This window comes from Chelonia mydas, chromosome 8, assembly GCF_015237465.2.
Source record: "Chelonia mydas isolate rCheMyd1 chromosome 8, rCheMyd1.pri.v2, whole genome shotgun sequence".
Classification (NCBI taxonomy): domain Eukaryota; kingdom Metazoa; phylum Chordata; order Testudines; family Cheloniidae; genus Chelonia; species Chelonia mydas.
In genome coordinates this window covers 62,753,919-62,769,786 of record NC_057854.1, presented here as the reverse complement: position 1 = coordinate 62,769,786, position 15,868 = coordinate 62,753,919, and the positions used below count along the sequence as shown (strand labels likewise).

The window sequence follows — 15,868 nt, the reverse complement described above, 5'->3', positions numbered from 1 at the left end:
AAGTATAAACATTTCTAGCAAAGGGCTTTTAATAAAATGTCTAACTGCTGTGGTGTCTCCTTGTTTGATTATAGAAGAGTATTTTTATTTAAAGGGGGAAGCTGCCTAAACAGATCATCCAGTTTGTTGTGTCTCTTCTACAGGAACCTGAACCCCTGGTTCATGAAGTTCTACAGGCTGAGGAAGAAACTTTTATGGAAGCCCTTGTTAAAATACTTGCAGCATATTATTGAGTCAACTGGTAGCAATTGTTCTAGTATCTCAGAAACTATGTCTTTAGCTTAATTTATCAGTTGTGTCTTTGCTTAGAACTTCTAAGAGAGTGTGCATGTAGGTCAGAATATGAATGTTTTCTGCTGGAACTTGTAAAACCAAAAGATGGGATTATCCTGTCCATTAAAGCCGGGGAATTCATAAAACAGTCTGATCATGCAACAAAGTTTTGTTTGTCTAGTAGACAAAGGGCATGACCGTTTCCCCCCCGGACCTAGCAGCGCAAACAAACTAGTAGAGTGTAGCCAGTTAGGGATAGAAATAGAAGAGAAAACTAGACAAGCTATCAACCAAAGTAAATAAATTGATAACAGCAAAATGGCCTTTAAACCAGGGGGCCTGAAAATTCCCAGCATTTATGGCTACTAGTTTCCAGTTAATCTATTTTACCATTTGCCAAAGTTCATTTATTTTATAGAGAAAGCAGCTACCATTTTCAGCGTTTTTCTCATTATGCCTCACTGTTGTTGAGCTTCTTAATTAAAATAGAGCTACCTCAGGTCTAGTCATTCCATTTAAGGAATAAAAATCAGGAAGTGCTTTGAAATATCGTTTTTGTGTGTTACAAAACATACTCCAAATACCTTTTTGTAAATAATTAACTGAATTTTCAAAAGAAATACTGAGTTAGCCACTAGTGTTCACAGAATGGTGAAAACTATATTGTTAGAGACAACACTAAATATGGCATTTAAAAGCTGGATTTTTCTCATAATTTTGGTTGATCCAGGAGAAACCTCTGCAGAAGGTAAAAATACTGAGGCATTCATTTATTTATAAAAGAATATGATAATCTAGAATATATAGTTTACATATTGCTCTTAGGAAAGTGCTTTATGCAGTCACTTTAATTTGATAAATGGTTTTATTCTTAATGGCGATATATTTTTGCTAGTGGGGTTTGGCTTTCTAATATTCTTGATTGAACACTTGCTATGAAGAGTGAGCTGTTGCTATGTTGAACCTGGAAATTGACACAGATATAGCACCTCTGGGAAAAGGCTCAGACACTAACATATGAACATCCCATTTTATTATTTCTGGAACCACTTCCTTTGAGCTCATTCTGCAGCAGTTACAGAAACAGACTTTAGTTCCATTTTGTTTGTAGACCAATCATATAAATTGCAATGGTTGAAGGTACGCAGACTTATAAAAGTAAAAGAGAACTAGGGAATCAAATGCTAGCCTATAGCTAATATAACCTAAGATGATACTCTGCACCTTATGTTCCTGGTCCCTCCAGCATGGGATACTGCTCCCTTCACCCTTATTTTCTAGAAGCCAAGATTTCTAACTATTCCCATGACTAGATAATATGACAAGGGAGGTGGATATCCGTGGCTTACCTTTTTTTTTTTTTCTGCAGACTGTGTCGCTTCTAATTGGACCAATCTACTTTTGTCTATATTTTTAGTTTTTCCACTGTAAGAAAGTTACATGCTGTCAGTCTATAAATTTGTGCCATGTAGCTTCCAGAGGGCGGATTGGTTTGCAGACTGCTCTCTTGGTAGGACCTCTTTGAATTAAGGTGCCCCCTCTTACCGTCTCTTATTACACCTGTCAAAAGGAATTAGGAATGTAGGTATTTCAAGTTTCTTCTTCAAGTGCTTGTTCACGTCCATTCCACATTAGGTGTGCGCACGCCGCTTGCATGAGTGTCGGAAACTTTTTCCCTTAGTGCCTCCCGTCGGTGGGGGGCCCCCTGAGTGGCGCCACTGCGCCATGCATATATACCGCTGCTGGCCCAAACCCCTCCTGTTGCTTCTTGCCATCCATGGTAGCGTTGGAACAACCCCTCTCTCTCTCATATGAGAGCAGTCCCTTAGCCTTTCTCAGAGTTAGATAGCTGTTATCAGTTAGTTAGCATACCTTTGTTGTGGACACTTAAGTGATTAGGTGCTTGGAGGCTTCCAGCACCTGCCGCGGGGCATGCCACAGGCCCACGGGTTTAAGGCTTGTACTACATGCCGCAAGCCTATGCCAGTTAGTGACCCCCACGACTCGTGTCTACGTTGCTTTGGGGAAGAGCATCAAACTGAGCAGTGTAAGATTTGCAAGGCGTTCCAGCCAAGAACAAAGAAAGAAAGAGCCTTTCGTTTGAAGCAGTTGTTGATGGAGGCCACATTGCAGCCACTGGGCCCAAAACACCTGACGTCGGCTCTGGCTTCCTCGGTGCATAGTGCTCCAGAGTCGTTGAGAGACCCAGCAGCGGCTAAACACCAAATGCTGTCGGTCCCAGAGCACCAGACTAGGCCCCGGCACTGCTTGTCCTCCCCGGTGCGACCTATGGCGCAGCCGGAAGGAAGGTACGGACATTCCCCGTATAGGAGGCCAGCGCCTTCTAAGGCCCCGAGCACCGATAAGAGTGGGAAGGCCGCTGTCCCGGCCGCGGTGGCTCTGGCACCACAAGTCCCACCGAGTCCAAGCCTAAGTGACCTCAGTGCGGACGGTGGGCTCGAGGACATAATGGATCACGCCTGGCACCTTTGAAGCGGCGAAGGACCTCATTGAGCTGTCAGGGGCGAGCCACCTCCCATACAGGGAGAATCCTCTGCCACCCATGCCACGGGTGCTGTCAAGGGGTAAGCCGGCAATGGTGTGCCATTCGAGGACACAGTCCTGGCATCGCTCCTGGAGTTGGTCCCGGTCGAGCTCCGCGTCCGTGGACTCCCAGTTATCTGCGGAAGGGGCACAACGCTCTCCAGCACCACTCAAGAGACCGGCACCGGAGGAGTCAAGACAGCCCTCGCTGGAGGACTCCCTCAGATGCTGATCCCAGTCCAGATCCCGGTCCTGGTCCTGGGGATATTGGTACCGGTCCCGCTCCCATTGGGTTAGGAGCCGCTCGTCGATCTCCCGCCAGCACAGATTGTCGGCACCGCTGTGGCCTTCGCAGTCGGTGTTGCCACAGTCCGGCGCAGACTCCAGCCATTACAGTTACTTATACCGTGCTCCAGACAGCAGGGACCCTCAGACGGGTTGGCATCCCCAATGGGGGCCTCCAGGTCATTGGCCCTTCTGGACTCTTTGGGCTTATCAACAGCGCCAAGGGGCCCCGTCCAGGGCGAGCAACTCGGTGCAGCAGTCCCGGTTCCCACACCGATGCCTGACTGTGCCGGAAGCTACAATATCCAGGCCTCCAGCATCCCCCCAGGATAAACCAGCACCGAGTCCGGTGTCACCCCAAGGTCTCCCGCACCGGCCTGAGCTGGAGGCCCCTCCCATGGGAGAGGGGAAGAAGAGGACCAGCCAGAGGGTGTTGAGCAGCTGCTAACCTCCTCGTCATCCCCGGATGAGGCGGTGGCGGGTACAGCGGTATCCGGCCCTCCACTGATAGACCACAGAGCCCACCAGGAGCTACTGCGTAGGGTCGCCCAGAACTTGGGGTTGCAGACTGAGGGGATGGTTGAGCAGGAGGACCCCATGGTGGACATTTTGAGCCCCGAAGGTCCAGCTAGAATAACTCTTCCGCTCATTAAGACCATCCAATCGAATTATAAGACTATATGGCAGATCCCGGCCTCCAGTGCTCCAACGGCCAAAGGTGTGGAGCACAAATACTTTGCCCCGTCAAAGGGCTACAAATTCTTCTTCTGCCATCCAAGTCCATGCTTCCTGGTAGTCTCGGTGGTGAATGAAAGGGAGCACCATGGACAACAGGCCCCGGCCCCTAAGGCCAAGGAGGCAAAACGCCTGGACCTTTTTGGCAGAAAGATGTACTCATCACAAGGCCTTCAGTTGAGGATTGCTAACCAGCAGTCCATCCTCAACAGGCATAATTTTAACTACTGGGTGGCAGTGGGGAAGTTTAAGGACAACCTCCTGCAAGGTTCCCAACAGGAGTTTACGGCTCTGGTGGACGAGGGCAAGGCAGTAGCCAAGACCTCTCTCCAGGCCTCCCTGGATTTGGCAGATGTGGCGGCTAGAACAATCATGTCGGGGTGGTCATGAGGTGCTCGGTGTGGCTTCAGGAGTCAGGCCTGCTGCCTGAGGTCCAGAATACGCTTAAGGACCTCCCTTTTGAAGGGTTCGGGCTCTTTTCAGAACAGACCGATGCGAGGCTGCATGCCCTCAAGTCCTTGAGGCTTACGCTTAAGTCGCTGGGTATGCACACCCTGGCGACCCAGAGGAAGCCCTTTAAGCCACAGCTTCCCCCTCAACGCCAGTACCAGCCTTGCCATAGGCATGAGCCTTACCTTAGGCGAGGCAGGGATAACAGGCGACAGCGCAATAATAACAATAATGCTCCAGGTCAGAACCAAGGTCAGCACAAATCCCAGCCAGGCACTAAGCCAGGCTTTTGAAGGTGTGCTCGGGGACAGCGTACCAGACCAGTCACCGGATCCATCCCTTTGTTTCCTGAACCGCCTGTCCTGTTTCTCCCGTTCATGGTCTAGCATTATGTCGGACTGTTGGGTCTTACGCACGGTACGGAACGGGTACTCACTGCAATTCTCTTCCTTCCCTCCCTGCCTCCCTCCCAGCCCACTTCCCTGTCCCTCTTCAGGGACCCCTCTCACAAGCATCTCCTAGAGAAGGAGGTTCGCTTGCTGCTAGAGGCGGGGGCGATAGAGGCGGTGCCACACGGGCTAAAGGGGAAAGGTTTCTACTCCTGGTATTTCCTCATCCCCAAGGCCAAAGGGAGCCTTCGTCCCATTTTAGACCTGCACGGACTCAATAAGTTCCTGGTCAAGGCCCGGTTCCTCATGGTGTCTCTGGGCACCATCATCCCTTCCCTGGATTCGGGGGGCAGGTACGCTGCCCTCGAAATGAAGGACGCATACTTTCATATCGCCATCAACCCAGCACATCGGCAGTTCCTGCGCTTCACCATGGGCCAAGAACATTAGCAGTTTGCGGTTCTCCCGTTTGATCTAGCCGCGGCCCCACAGGTGTTCACGAAATGCATGGCGGTGGTGGCGGCCTTCTTACAGAGGCAGAGGATCTGGGTCGATCTGAAGCGGAAGTGCGGGGCCACATGGAGGTGGCCCTGAGATTGTTCCACAAGCTGGGGCTCCTGGTCAACGTCCCCAAGTCCAATCTCGTGCCCACGCAAAGAGAGGAATTCAAAGGGGTGGTCATGGACGCGGTGCAAGCCCGGTTAAGCCTTCCAGTATCCCGATTCTGGGCTATCCAGCAAGCGGTGACCTCCCTGCGCCAGTTTCCAACTACAACGGCCAGGTTGACCAGGGTGCAAGCAACTTCCATGGCTTTCCTGGTGCAGGTCCCGATCCAGGAGATCTGCAGAGCAGCCACCTGGTGCTCAGTGCACACCTTCACGACCCACTACACGGTCAACCAGCAGGCCAGAGAAGATGCGGCAGTTGGCAGAGCTGTTCTCCGATCAGTTGTTCCGTGACTCCTACCCTCCTCCAGAGGTAAGCTTGTGATTCACCTAATGTGGAATGGACATGAACAAGCACTCGAAGAAGAAAAGACGGTTACTTACCTTCTCGTAACTGTTGCTCTTCAAGATGTGTTGTTCACGTCCATTCCACCACCCACCCTCCTACCCCTCTGTCGGAGTTGCTGAGAATAAGGAACCGGAGGGGGTCAGGCCGGCAGGGGTATATATGCACGGCGCAGTGGCGCCACTTGGGGCCCCCCGCCGACCTGATGGGAGCTGCTAAGGGAAAGTTTCCGATGCTTGTGCATGCAGTGCGCGCACACTTAATGTGGAATGGACATGAACAACACGTCTCGAAGAACAAGAGTTACGAGAAGGTAAGTGACTGTCTTTTGTTTAGTACAGCAATATGTTAATTCACTAAGTATTAATCAAGCCTGATGATGTCAATAATAGTTACTAGTAAGTAGTAGTTACTTTCCTTTGTTCTAACACACAAAAAAATGCAGGGGTGCCAAACTTGCTTGGGGCAGAAGGCCATGTTCCATGTTAAGTGATTGATAGACCGTGGACTGGAATATAATTTAGGATTCAGTTCTCCAGTCCCCAGCAATTTCCCGCTGATGTCACAGTTAGGGCTTGTTTACACTTGCAAGTTTTGTCACCACAAACTGCCTTTTGGCAACAAAACAGCAATGCTATATGCACTGCAAGATCACTGTTTTTAAAAAACAAAAGAAAAAACCCTGCGAGAGACTTTTGTCTTTTCCCCTCCCTTTATTGTTGACAAACAGCCAGTGTAGACACCACAGTTTTCCCCCCGATTTTATTGGCCTCCAGAAAGTATCCCACAATTCCCCTGCTGCCGCTCTGGTCAGCGGTTTGAACTCCTCTGCCCTGCAGCCAACCCACCCCTCCCCCTTGCAGGCCCTGGGACTTTTAAAACTCATTTCCTGTTTGCTGGCTTCCCAGAGGAGCTTCCTGGGTGAGCATGGGTGGCTATTACCCCAAACGCACTCCCTCTTGGACCACCACTGAGTTGTTGGATCTGATCAGTATATGGGGAGGAGTCTGTTCAGTCGCAGCTGCGAGTGACCCGTAGGAATCGGGACACATATGTGCAAATGTCTCGAGGCTTATGCGATAAGGGCTGTGATCGGGACACGCAGCAGTGCAGAGCGAAGATAAAGGAGCTGAGGCAGGCGTACCACAAAGCGCGGGAGGCGAACCATCGCTTCATGGTGCACTGAAGACCTACTGCTTCTATAAAGAGCTGAATGCTATCCTCGGTGGTGACCCCACCTCCGTTGCCGATTGCCCCGTGGATACTTTGCAGGCAGCAGAAAGAGGGGGTAACCTGGAGGCTGAAGAAGTTGAGCTAGAAGAGGTTAAGGTGCTCCCAGAGGGGTCGCCTGGTGGGGCAAGGAGCCAGGAACTTTTCTCCACTCCAGAAGTGCTCAGTGGTGACCAGGAAGCCGATGAGACTCCAGGTAAGTTGCTGTGGCTTGTGTAGGAAATCGAAAACTTGGAGGCAGGTATTGTGTAGCTAATCTGCATGGCCAAGCAGGGTGTCAATGAACATCGAGACCTGCAGGGAATCTTCTAGAGAGAGGCTCTGGAAAGTTTCCAAGAGGTACTTGTTAATCCTCTACCTCAGATTCCAAGGGAATGCAGTCTCGTTAGGTCCCCCATTGTAGGAAACTGTACCATGCCATTTAGCAGTCACTGGAGCTGGGACCAACGTGGCACAAAGCTGAGCTGCATATAGCCTGGGGTGAAAGCCGCAAGCATTCAGAAACTGAGCCCTGGTTTCCCTAGTCACTCTCATTAGCGAGTTGTTAGCCAGCAGGTGGGCCACCTGTGAAAAATTGTGGGATAATTTTAGAATGAGTTCCCTGCAAGCTGAGACCTTTTTGTCCATATGCACAACTCCCTCCCCCCCCCCCACTCCCGAAACTCACCATGATTGAGGTGCTCGCGGAGCTGTGGGCCTGCCTAGAGAGAAAGTGATTTCTACTAGCAAAATGCCCTTTTTACTAAAACGTTTCAATCGTTTGTTGGAATGTAACAATCCCTCTTCTGTTCAGCACAGCCCTTGAAGAACTCACCACATACCCCCGCGGACCGGCTGCGACAGATAAGAGAAAATCCTAGGCGCAGCAAAGAAGAGATGTTCAGCTAGGTGCTGCCGCGCAATGAGAGACAGGCCAGGGCACGGAAAGAGTGCTGGGAAGCCGAAAGGCATGACAGAAAAGAGACTGCTGCTTTTGCTTGGCAAGTGACGGAGTGGATGGTAAAAGTTATGGAGGATCAGACGGAGATGCGCAAATCATTGATACAGCTGTAGACTGAGCAGATCCGAGTTCGAGCACCTCTGCAGCAGATGCACAATTCTTTGCCAACCCCACCCCCCTCTATGCCCACACATTCCTTTTCACTCCACAGCACTCCTGAGTTTCCCCATCACTCCATCCCCCTCTTACAGCTTGCACAATGATAGCTGGAGCAACACACAGTTGTGAGGTTTTACCCTTTTTAACAATAAAGGCAAAGGTATTTAATGGTACAGCGTTTTTATTCTGTGTTCTACAAAAGTGTACAGCAATCAATTCACTCTCAGGTACAGGCTACGGAAGCATTGTGTTGCATGGATCTTGGGCCCCAAAATTGTACATGGATGCAACAGGGAAACAACTCCAAAGCAGACGTGTTACTGCCCCTCATTGTCAAAGTGGTTCCTCAAACCCTCTCTTATGTTAATAGCAGCCTTCTGGGCTCCTCTGACAGCCCTAGCATCTGGCTGTTCAAACTGTGCAGCCAATCACTCTGCCTCAGTGCTCCACACCTGAGCAAACATTTCACCCTTCGATTCCCACAGATTATGCAAAGTGCAGCAGGTGGCTATGACCAGGGGAATATTATCCTCAGTAAAGTCTAGCCTGCCATTGGGACACCTCCAGCGAGCTTTCAAATGGGCAAAGGCACCTGCTCAGCCTGTTGTTAAACGCTCCTTGCTGCTGACAGGTGTCCTGTGTAAGGTTTCATGAGCCAGGGCTGTAAGGGGTAAGCTGGATCTCGGAGGATTACTATGGGTATTTCCACATTCCCCCACTGTGAACTTGTGGCCTGGAAAGAAAGTCCCTACCTGCAGCTTTCTGTACAGGCCACTGTTCTTGAAATGCATGCATCATGCACCTTTCCAGACCAGCCTGCACTGATGTACATGAAAAGCCCCTGGTGATCCACAAGCACCTGCAACACCATGGAGAAGTATCACTTTCTATTAATGTATTCAGAGGCAAGGTGGTCTGGCACTAAAATTAGAATGTGTGCGCCATCAATCGCCCCGAAACAGTTAGGGAAACCCATCTCTGCAAAGCCATCCACTATGTCATGCACATTTCCCAGAGTCATAGTCCTATGCAGCAGGATGCAATTTATTGCCCTGTACACTTGGAGTAATAAAGCCCCAACAGTGGACTTTCCTACTCAAAATTGATTTGCGACTGACCGGTAGCAGTCTGGATTTGCCAGCTTCCACACAGTGATTGCGACACGCTTCTCTACCGAAAGGGCAACTCTCAATCTGGTGTCCTTGTGCCACAGGTTGGGGGCCAGCTCAGCTCATAGCTCCATGAGGTTGCTTTATGCATCCTAAAGTTCTGTACCCACTGGTCATCATCCCACATCTGCATGACAATGCAATCCCACCAATCAGTGCTTGTTTTCTAGCCCAAAAGCAATGCTCTGCCATATGCAGCTGCTCTGTGAATGCACAAAGCACTGATAAGTTGCTGCCGTCCATATCGCACTTGGGTGCCTGCAATTCATCCTCTGTTAACTTTGCAAGTAACTGTGCTGCCATATGCGATGTCCTCACGGCAGCTAACAGCGCAGAGGAGAGAAGTGCAGGATCCATCCTCTCTCATTGCAGATGCTGGCACGCACTACAAAAGAATGACAGTTGGAAAAATGGCGCGAAAGAAAGCCAGAGACCTTTGGAGGGGTGGGATCCAAAGCGATGCACGACAGTACATTTTGCACATCCCAGGATGCGTCGCGCTCTGTTTCCACATTCTCACAACACCTAGCGATGGATGGTGTCACCAGGCACTGTGGGATACATACCCACAGTCCATTGCTCTCACTCTTGACAAAGGTGCCCTGAATGTGGACATGATCTGTCGACAGAGGGAACAAATGTAGACATGCTTTGGCGACTTTGCTTTTGTCGATTTCCTCTTGTTGACATTAGTTTCATCGAAAAAACTTGCCAGTGTAGACAAGCCCATAGGTCAGGGGTCTCAGACTCCTGGCTCCCAGGCCATCTGCGGCTGGAGAACCTCCCCAATGTGGCCCCTGGGACTCCAGCAATTTTGGTCTCTCCCTTCCAGAGCCTGTATCCCAATCCCCTTCCCCAGACCTCCTCCCACACCCAAACTCCCTCCCAGAGCCTTAGGTGGGGGGGAGGAGTTCTGAGGGGGGCAGGTTCTGGGTGTTAGATTTATTGCAAACATGAGGCCTAGAACTCTCTTTTTAGATGAAAACTGAGGTTCTAGACTATCTGAATGTGTCTAGCATGCAACATAAATAGATCAAGGGCTGAATCCATCCCTTAGGCCATAAATTTTGACATCCCGTTTCTGAATATATTACCTTTTTAGTTTCACTGAATCTGCCCATTTCTTGTAGTATAGGACAAGGTGAAAAGAAATGTCTTTGGTTTTCAGTATAATTACTAACAACTAGGCAAGTCAAGTATAAGTTCAAAGGGTAAACGGTTGCAGAATTGGACCTCATGTATGAACCCTAGGTACCTACAGAGCACTCAGCCAAGCCAATTAATTTCAAATTAATCCAGAAAGCACTGTTATATGCATGGGATAAATTTGTAATGAACAAAACATAATTAAATCTTTTGTAGATAAGCCTTGCGATTTGCCACTCATAGAAAATGGGAAGATAGCTCAGTATTATTATAGTTTCAAAAGTTATTATTTTCCAATGAGTAAAGAGAAAAAGATTTCCTACACCTGCGTGGCTGGCTATACAACTGAATCTGGGAGTCAAGATGCAAGGATAACATGCACAGCAACAGGATGGTCGCCAGCACCAAAGTGTTATCGTAAGTCAATTTCATTGGCCTTTTTTGTTTCCTGTGGGCACTGTAATGGATTTCACCAAGAGGGTGTAGTAATGAAACCATAAATTAGGGAAAAATTAGGAAGTGGAACTGGATATTGACAGTTTTTTTTACCTCTCTCTCTCTCTCTCTCTCTCTCTCTCTCTGAAAATTGGTACCAAACCCAGCAATATTGCCTTTTTGTGAAATCAGATAAATTCATAGAGGATAGGTCCATCAAGGGCTCTTAGCTAGGATGGGCAGGGATGGTGTCTCCAGTCCCAGTTTGCCAGAAACTGGGAATGGGCGACAGGGATGGATCACTGGATGATTACCGGTTCTGATTAACCTTCTGAAGCACCTGGCATTGGCCACTGTCGGAAGACAGGATACTGGGCTAGATGGATCTTTATTCTGACCCAGTATGGCTGTTCTTATGTTCAGAACATCCCTATTTATTTTGTGTTTTCATTATTTTTATTCAAGTGGTACTGGATTCCCCTTCCATCCTCCATGATGAGCAAATGACCAATTTCAGTCAGATTTTAGTTCACATTGCCTCCCCTCATCTTCAGTAATTTTGCCTCTTACAGGTGGAAACCCTCCCCCAATACAGAAATTTCCTGGCTCATCAGCAGGGGTTAAACAAAGTGAAAGCTACACTTTGGCATCAGTAGGAGTTGCCAGCAGGTGACTGGTTGGCTGCTTCCTCAGACAGTAAGAGCATCTCAGAGAATATTTAGGGTGTTACCCGGGGTTTTCAGAACCCAAAGCAGTGGTAACTTGACTGTTTCTCTTCAGGCAGTGTCAGGAATAAATCAATGGAGACAGCTCTTCTGTCTGATAAATGATTGGTACAAACAAGAATGCTTTAACCTAAAACTACTTTATTAGCTTTCACGCGCACACAAAAAAGTGCTCTAGCAGTAGGTTCAGAGCATCCTACACATTTATATTTACCCAAAGTCTGAGATGGTTTTGAATAATCAACAACTAGAATTCCGTGCGCCCTCCTTCCATCCAGCCGTTAGGGAGTTTAGGTGCCAGCTCCTTGCCCAAAGAAAAGCTTCCTTGGATTGCTCCAAAGTGTATCCTTTTGCCTAATCTTTTATAGCTAACTTAAACTAAGCACATAAATCATAGCGACTTGTAGTGGGTCACCACAGTAACCCCAATGGGTCACCAATTCTCCTAATTTAAGCAACATACTCATTTATCTCTTAACAAAACATTTTGTGTATCTCTAGTCATAACATTAAAATTTATATGTAGGGGCGCTTAAAACCAAGGACTGTCCAAACATTCCTTCCATTCTCATGGTACATTAACTCTCTGTCCCCTCCTCCCATTCTCATTAGCAGAAACTGCAAACATACAGCTGTTTGGCCTCGCCTCTCAAAGCCCTAAGATTATTTCTAGCTATGTGGTATTTGGTTTTCAGCTAGCAGTGGCTGGACATACAAAATGGCTGACTGCAATAATGTCAGGTTCCAGAGTTACACACAGTAATATCAAGTTCTGAGGTTATGGAGGAGTGGGGAGAACATCTGTGCCTCTTAAAATAAATTTTAAAAAAACAGAGGAAACATCTGGCCGGTAGACAGTGAAGTCACCAAAACACTGAACTCTTTCTTGCTCTCCTTGTGCTCTCAGCTGCTTATGATCTGCTCATGGTCATCAGTTCCCTTCCTGGTGACCTTTATTTGCTGCTGGGAGAGAACTCTCACTATGTCTTTGCAAGTGCTCCTATTTTACTCACTGGGAGAGTCTTATAGCTTGGAAGGTGAGTAATTTCTCCAACTCTCAGGACTCACTGTGTGCACTGCAGTTTCAGTAGTGATCTGGAACAGAATAAAGAGAATAGTTAAGACTGGCAAGAAAGAAGATTGTGTGAACCCCACCACTGTCTAGCTTCACCAAACTAGGTGACTTTATTATCTTTCTAATTTCAACATTTAAAATATCTATTTGATATTGGGTTTTTTGTTACTATGTCAGGAGAGTAATCAGATAGAAAAATCGTTGGGCTCGTTATCTCCTCACTGTAGGCAAATATAGGAAGCAGACAAATCCCCATGTAAATATATACTTAAGTTACAGAGAAGCATAATACTCTGTCAGTTGCCTCCTTCTAATCAACCTACTTATTTTCATGTAGAAAAATGTAGGAAACCTCTCTTGGAAAATGGCATCTTCTCTGATACAAAAGTGTCCTACAAAATATGGGAACAATTGCTGTACAGATGTGCTCCCGGCTATCAAACTCCAGGAGGTAATGCTAAAGAAACAGTGCAATGTCTTCCAGAAGGATGGTCTTCTCACCCAAGCTGTGCTAAAAAGTTTGGTATGAATTTACATTCCTCTTTATAACTGACTTTCTTTGTATCTTTGCTGCTATACAATACCATTACAGCTGGAGTCTCCCTGTGTTAGGGCAGCGTTTAAACTCACTGTGGCAAATTTTCAGCTGGTTGAAATCATTGGGGCAATGTCAATTTGCATTAGATGACGATAGTCCCCATTGGGACTACTCACATCACATGCATAAAGTTAAGTCTGCATGTAAAGGTGTATATAGGATCATGGGCCAAATAGGTAGATAATTGCTTAAACGATTGAAACCGTCCACATTTTCTAATGAGGTTAGGGATAGTATAAATACTGTTTTACATTTAATACTTCTGTGTCCTTCCACTGTTAGGATATTAACTTCAGAAAGGGAGCTACTATACAAACACCATAGCATTGAATGACAGTGGGTGATAATCTTTATTGATGTCACATTAATACTAACTTACAATGTAAAAGTGTGGCAGTGAATAATTAAACATAAATGTGTAGACTGATCTATAGATTATGTATTAATTATATTAATTACTTAATGTAACAGGGTCCACGACCCGCCCCTCTTCCTGGGGCCCGCTTTCTGCCTCCAATAAGGCTCAGAGAGGCTTCAGGGTTGTGCAACACCTGTGTCTTTATTTACCTACAGTTATCCCACCACCAGTGTCTATCTGTTTACAAGGCTTGAAGGATTAGTCACCTCCTTTACAGGCAGAGTCAGCCTTCAGCTAGGAAGCCTCCAGTTCCCTCCCTGACTGACTGGCTTCTCCCTGGCTGCCCCCAGCCTTCTGGCTTCCTCCCAGCCCTTATAGCCCTTGGCTTGTCAGGCCAGCAGGTGTTGCCAATCCTCAGGCTGGCATCAGACCTTTTCCATCAGCCCCAATCTGCTTCCCTTGATTGGAGCTGACTGGGCAGGGGCTAATTAGGTGCTTTTGCCATAGCATCCTGCTACACTTAAGCATTCCCAGTTATCACTTAGAGGGTTAACAGGTTCTTCGAGTGCTTGCTCATATCTATTCCAGTTAGGTGTGCGCGCATGCTGCGTGCACGGATGTCACAAACTTTTTTCCCTAGCAGCTACCCCTTGGGCCGGCTGTGGAGCCCCCTGGAGTGGCGCCGATAAGGTACTCTATATATGACCCTGCTGGCCCGACTCCCCCTTCAGTTCCTTCTTACTGCCAGTGACAATTGTTGGAACAGTGGTCTCTTGTTCACAAGTGCTCCACTATTCCCTAGCTACTCTACTTATCTCTCTTGTTAGTTAAATGTTAGTTATTTGTTATCTTTAGTGTTACGTATAGTCGGTAACGCTTGAAGGGATTTCCCTCTTCAACGAGTGCCCTATGGGGCATGCCGTCCCAGGGCTTCAAACCTTGCAGCTCCTGTGGCAAGTCTAAGCCCATGGGCGACTCCTGCCTTTGGTGTCTGGGAGAGGCCCATCAGGTGGATAAGTGCAGGATTTGCAAAGCATTTAAACTTTGCACTAGAAAGGAGAGGGACATTAGACTCAAACAACTCCTCATGGAGTCTGCTCTCCGTCCACCACAATACTTGGCCCTGAGCGCCTCGTGCGGAGCGCTCCTCCAGCGGTGCTGTCTACAGCGCTGAAAAAGGACTCGGCATGCCCCTCTAGCGCCCGGCGGTCTCCGGGGGCCCAAAAGCGCTCTCCCTGGCACCGTTCTCACTCCCCAGCCACCCGTAAGAAGCCGGCCATGGAGAAACCCCCACAAAGGCCCGAGGCAGTAGTCACACCTCCGACAGGACGCGGTGCGGACCAGGGACATATGGCCAACAGACCTTCCAGTAGGCCTCGTCCTACACGAGCCCCTGCCTCTCCGGGAAGCCCTGCACCGCCGGACTTCCTGCAGCTGTAGGTTGAGGAGGTCATGCTGCCTTCCACACCCGACAACTCTGAGGCCGCCAGAAGGCTCATTGAGATGACCACGCCCAAGTCTTCGGTCTTGAGCCCCGGCACGGTCAAGAGGCAAACTGGCTATCTTTGGGCTGTCTGCCCCCAGACCAGCACCACCGCACTGCTCTGAGTCCCGGTACCGCACACATGCTCTGCACCGGTCCGTCTCATGGCGTCGGTCCGACTCGCGGCACTGGTCTCACAGCCTCAATCCTTGGAGCTGCTACCGCTCGAGGTGGTCATCGGCTGACAGGTCGTGGTCCTGCTCGAGGTCTAGGTCAAGGTCTGAAACCTTGTGGCACCGCTTGAACGGACACTGTTCCGTGCAGCGGTACAGCTCCCCATCGCAGCACCGCACCTCTCCGTGACACTGTTCGTGAAACTGCTCTCCCTCGCGGCACCGCTCTCCACTGGCACGGCACCATTCCCCGGCGCAGCACCAGTCGCAGTGGCACTCCCGTGGCCGAAGTCCAACATCTCGGTGCTGGTCGATCTCCCGGTACCACTCTCCACTACGACACTACCAATCACTGTCTGGATCTCACCACTCTGCATGGTACCCATTCCACCCATCAGGGGAAGTGGAACCCCCCCAGCACAGCGTACTGCCCCTCTTTGGCCGTCCAGCTCCCAGTCACCCTCTCCCAGGTCGGGTAGGGCATAGGGAGCATCGGAGGCACCCCGATCACATCTGGGCAGTCTCAGACGGGATGCTTCAGCACCCTGCTGGCAGCCCCAGTGGCAGTTCTGGACTCCCTGGGTGTACCACCAAGCCCAGGGCGCCCCTTCAGGCGTCCCTCCACCATCACGTTCTGGGTCCTGTATTCCTGAGGCAGCCGTCAGTCGTCATCCTGCACAAACCCCAGTG

General features: G+C 49.0%; 1 protein-coding gene across 1 annotated transcript in view; it reads left to right on the top strand.

Annotated features, from left to right (window-relative positions):
- Nucleotides 1-922: 922 nt before the first annotated feature.
- Nucleotides 923-15,868, top strand: part of F13B (coagulation factor XIII B chain) — a 36,548-nt gene continuing 21,602 nt past the window's right edge. The window contains exons 1-3 of the mRNA XM_027826111.3: nucleotides 923-1,021; nucleotides 10,548-10,748; nucleotides 12,904-13,089. Coding sequence (XP_027681912.1) covers nucleotides 958-1,021; nucleotides 10,548-10,748; nucleotides 12,904-13,089 — 451 coding nt within the window. The 5' untranslated portion in view covers nucleotides 923-957. The remainder of the gene's footprint in view (nucleotides 1,022-10,547; nucleotides 10,749-12,903; nucleotides 13,090-15,868) is intronic.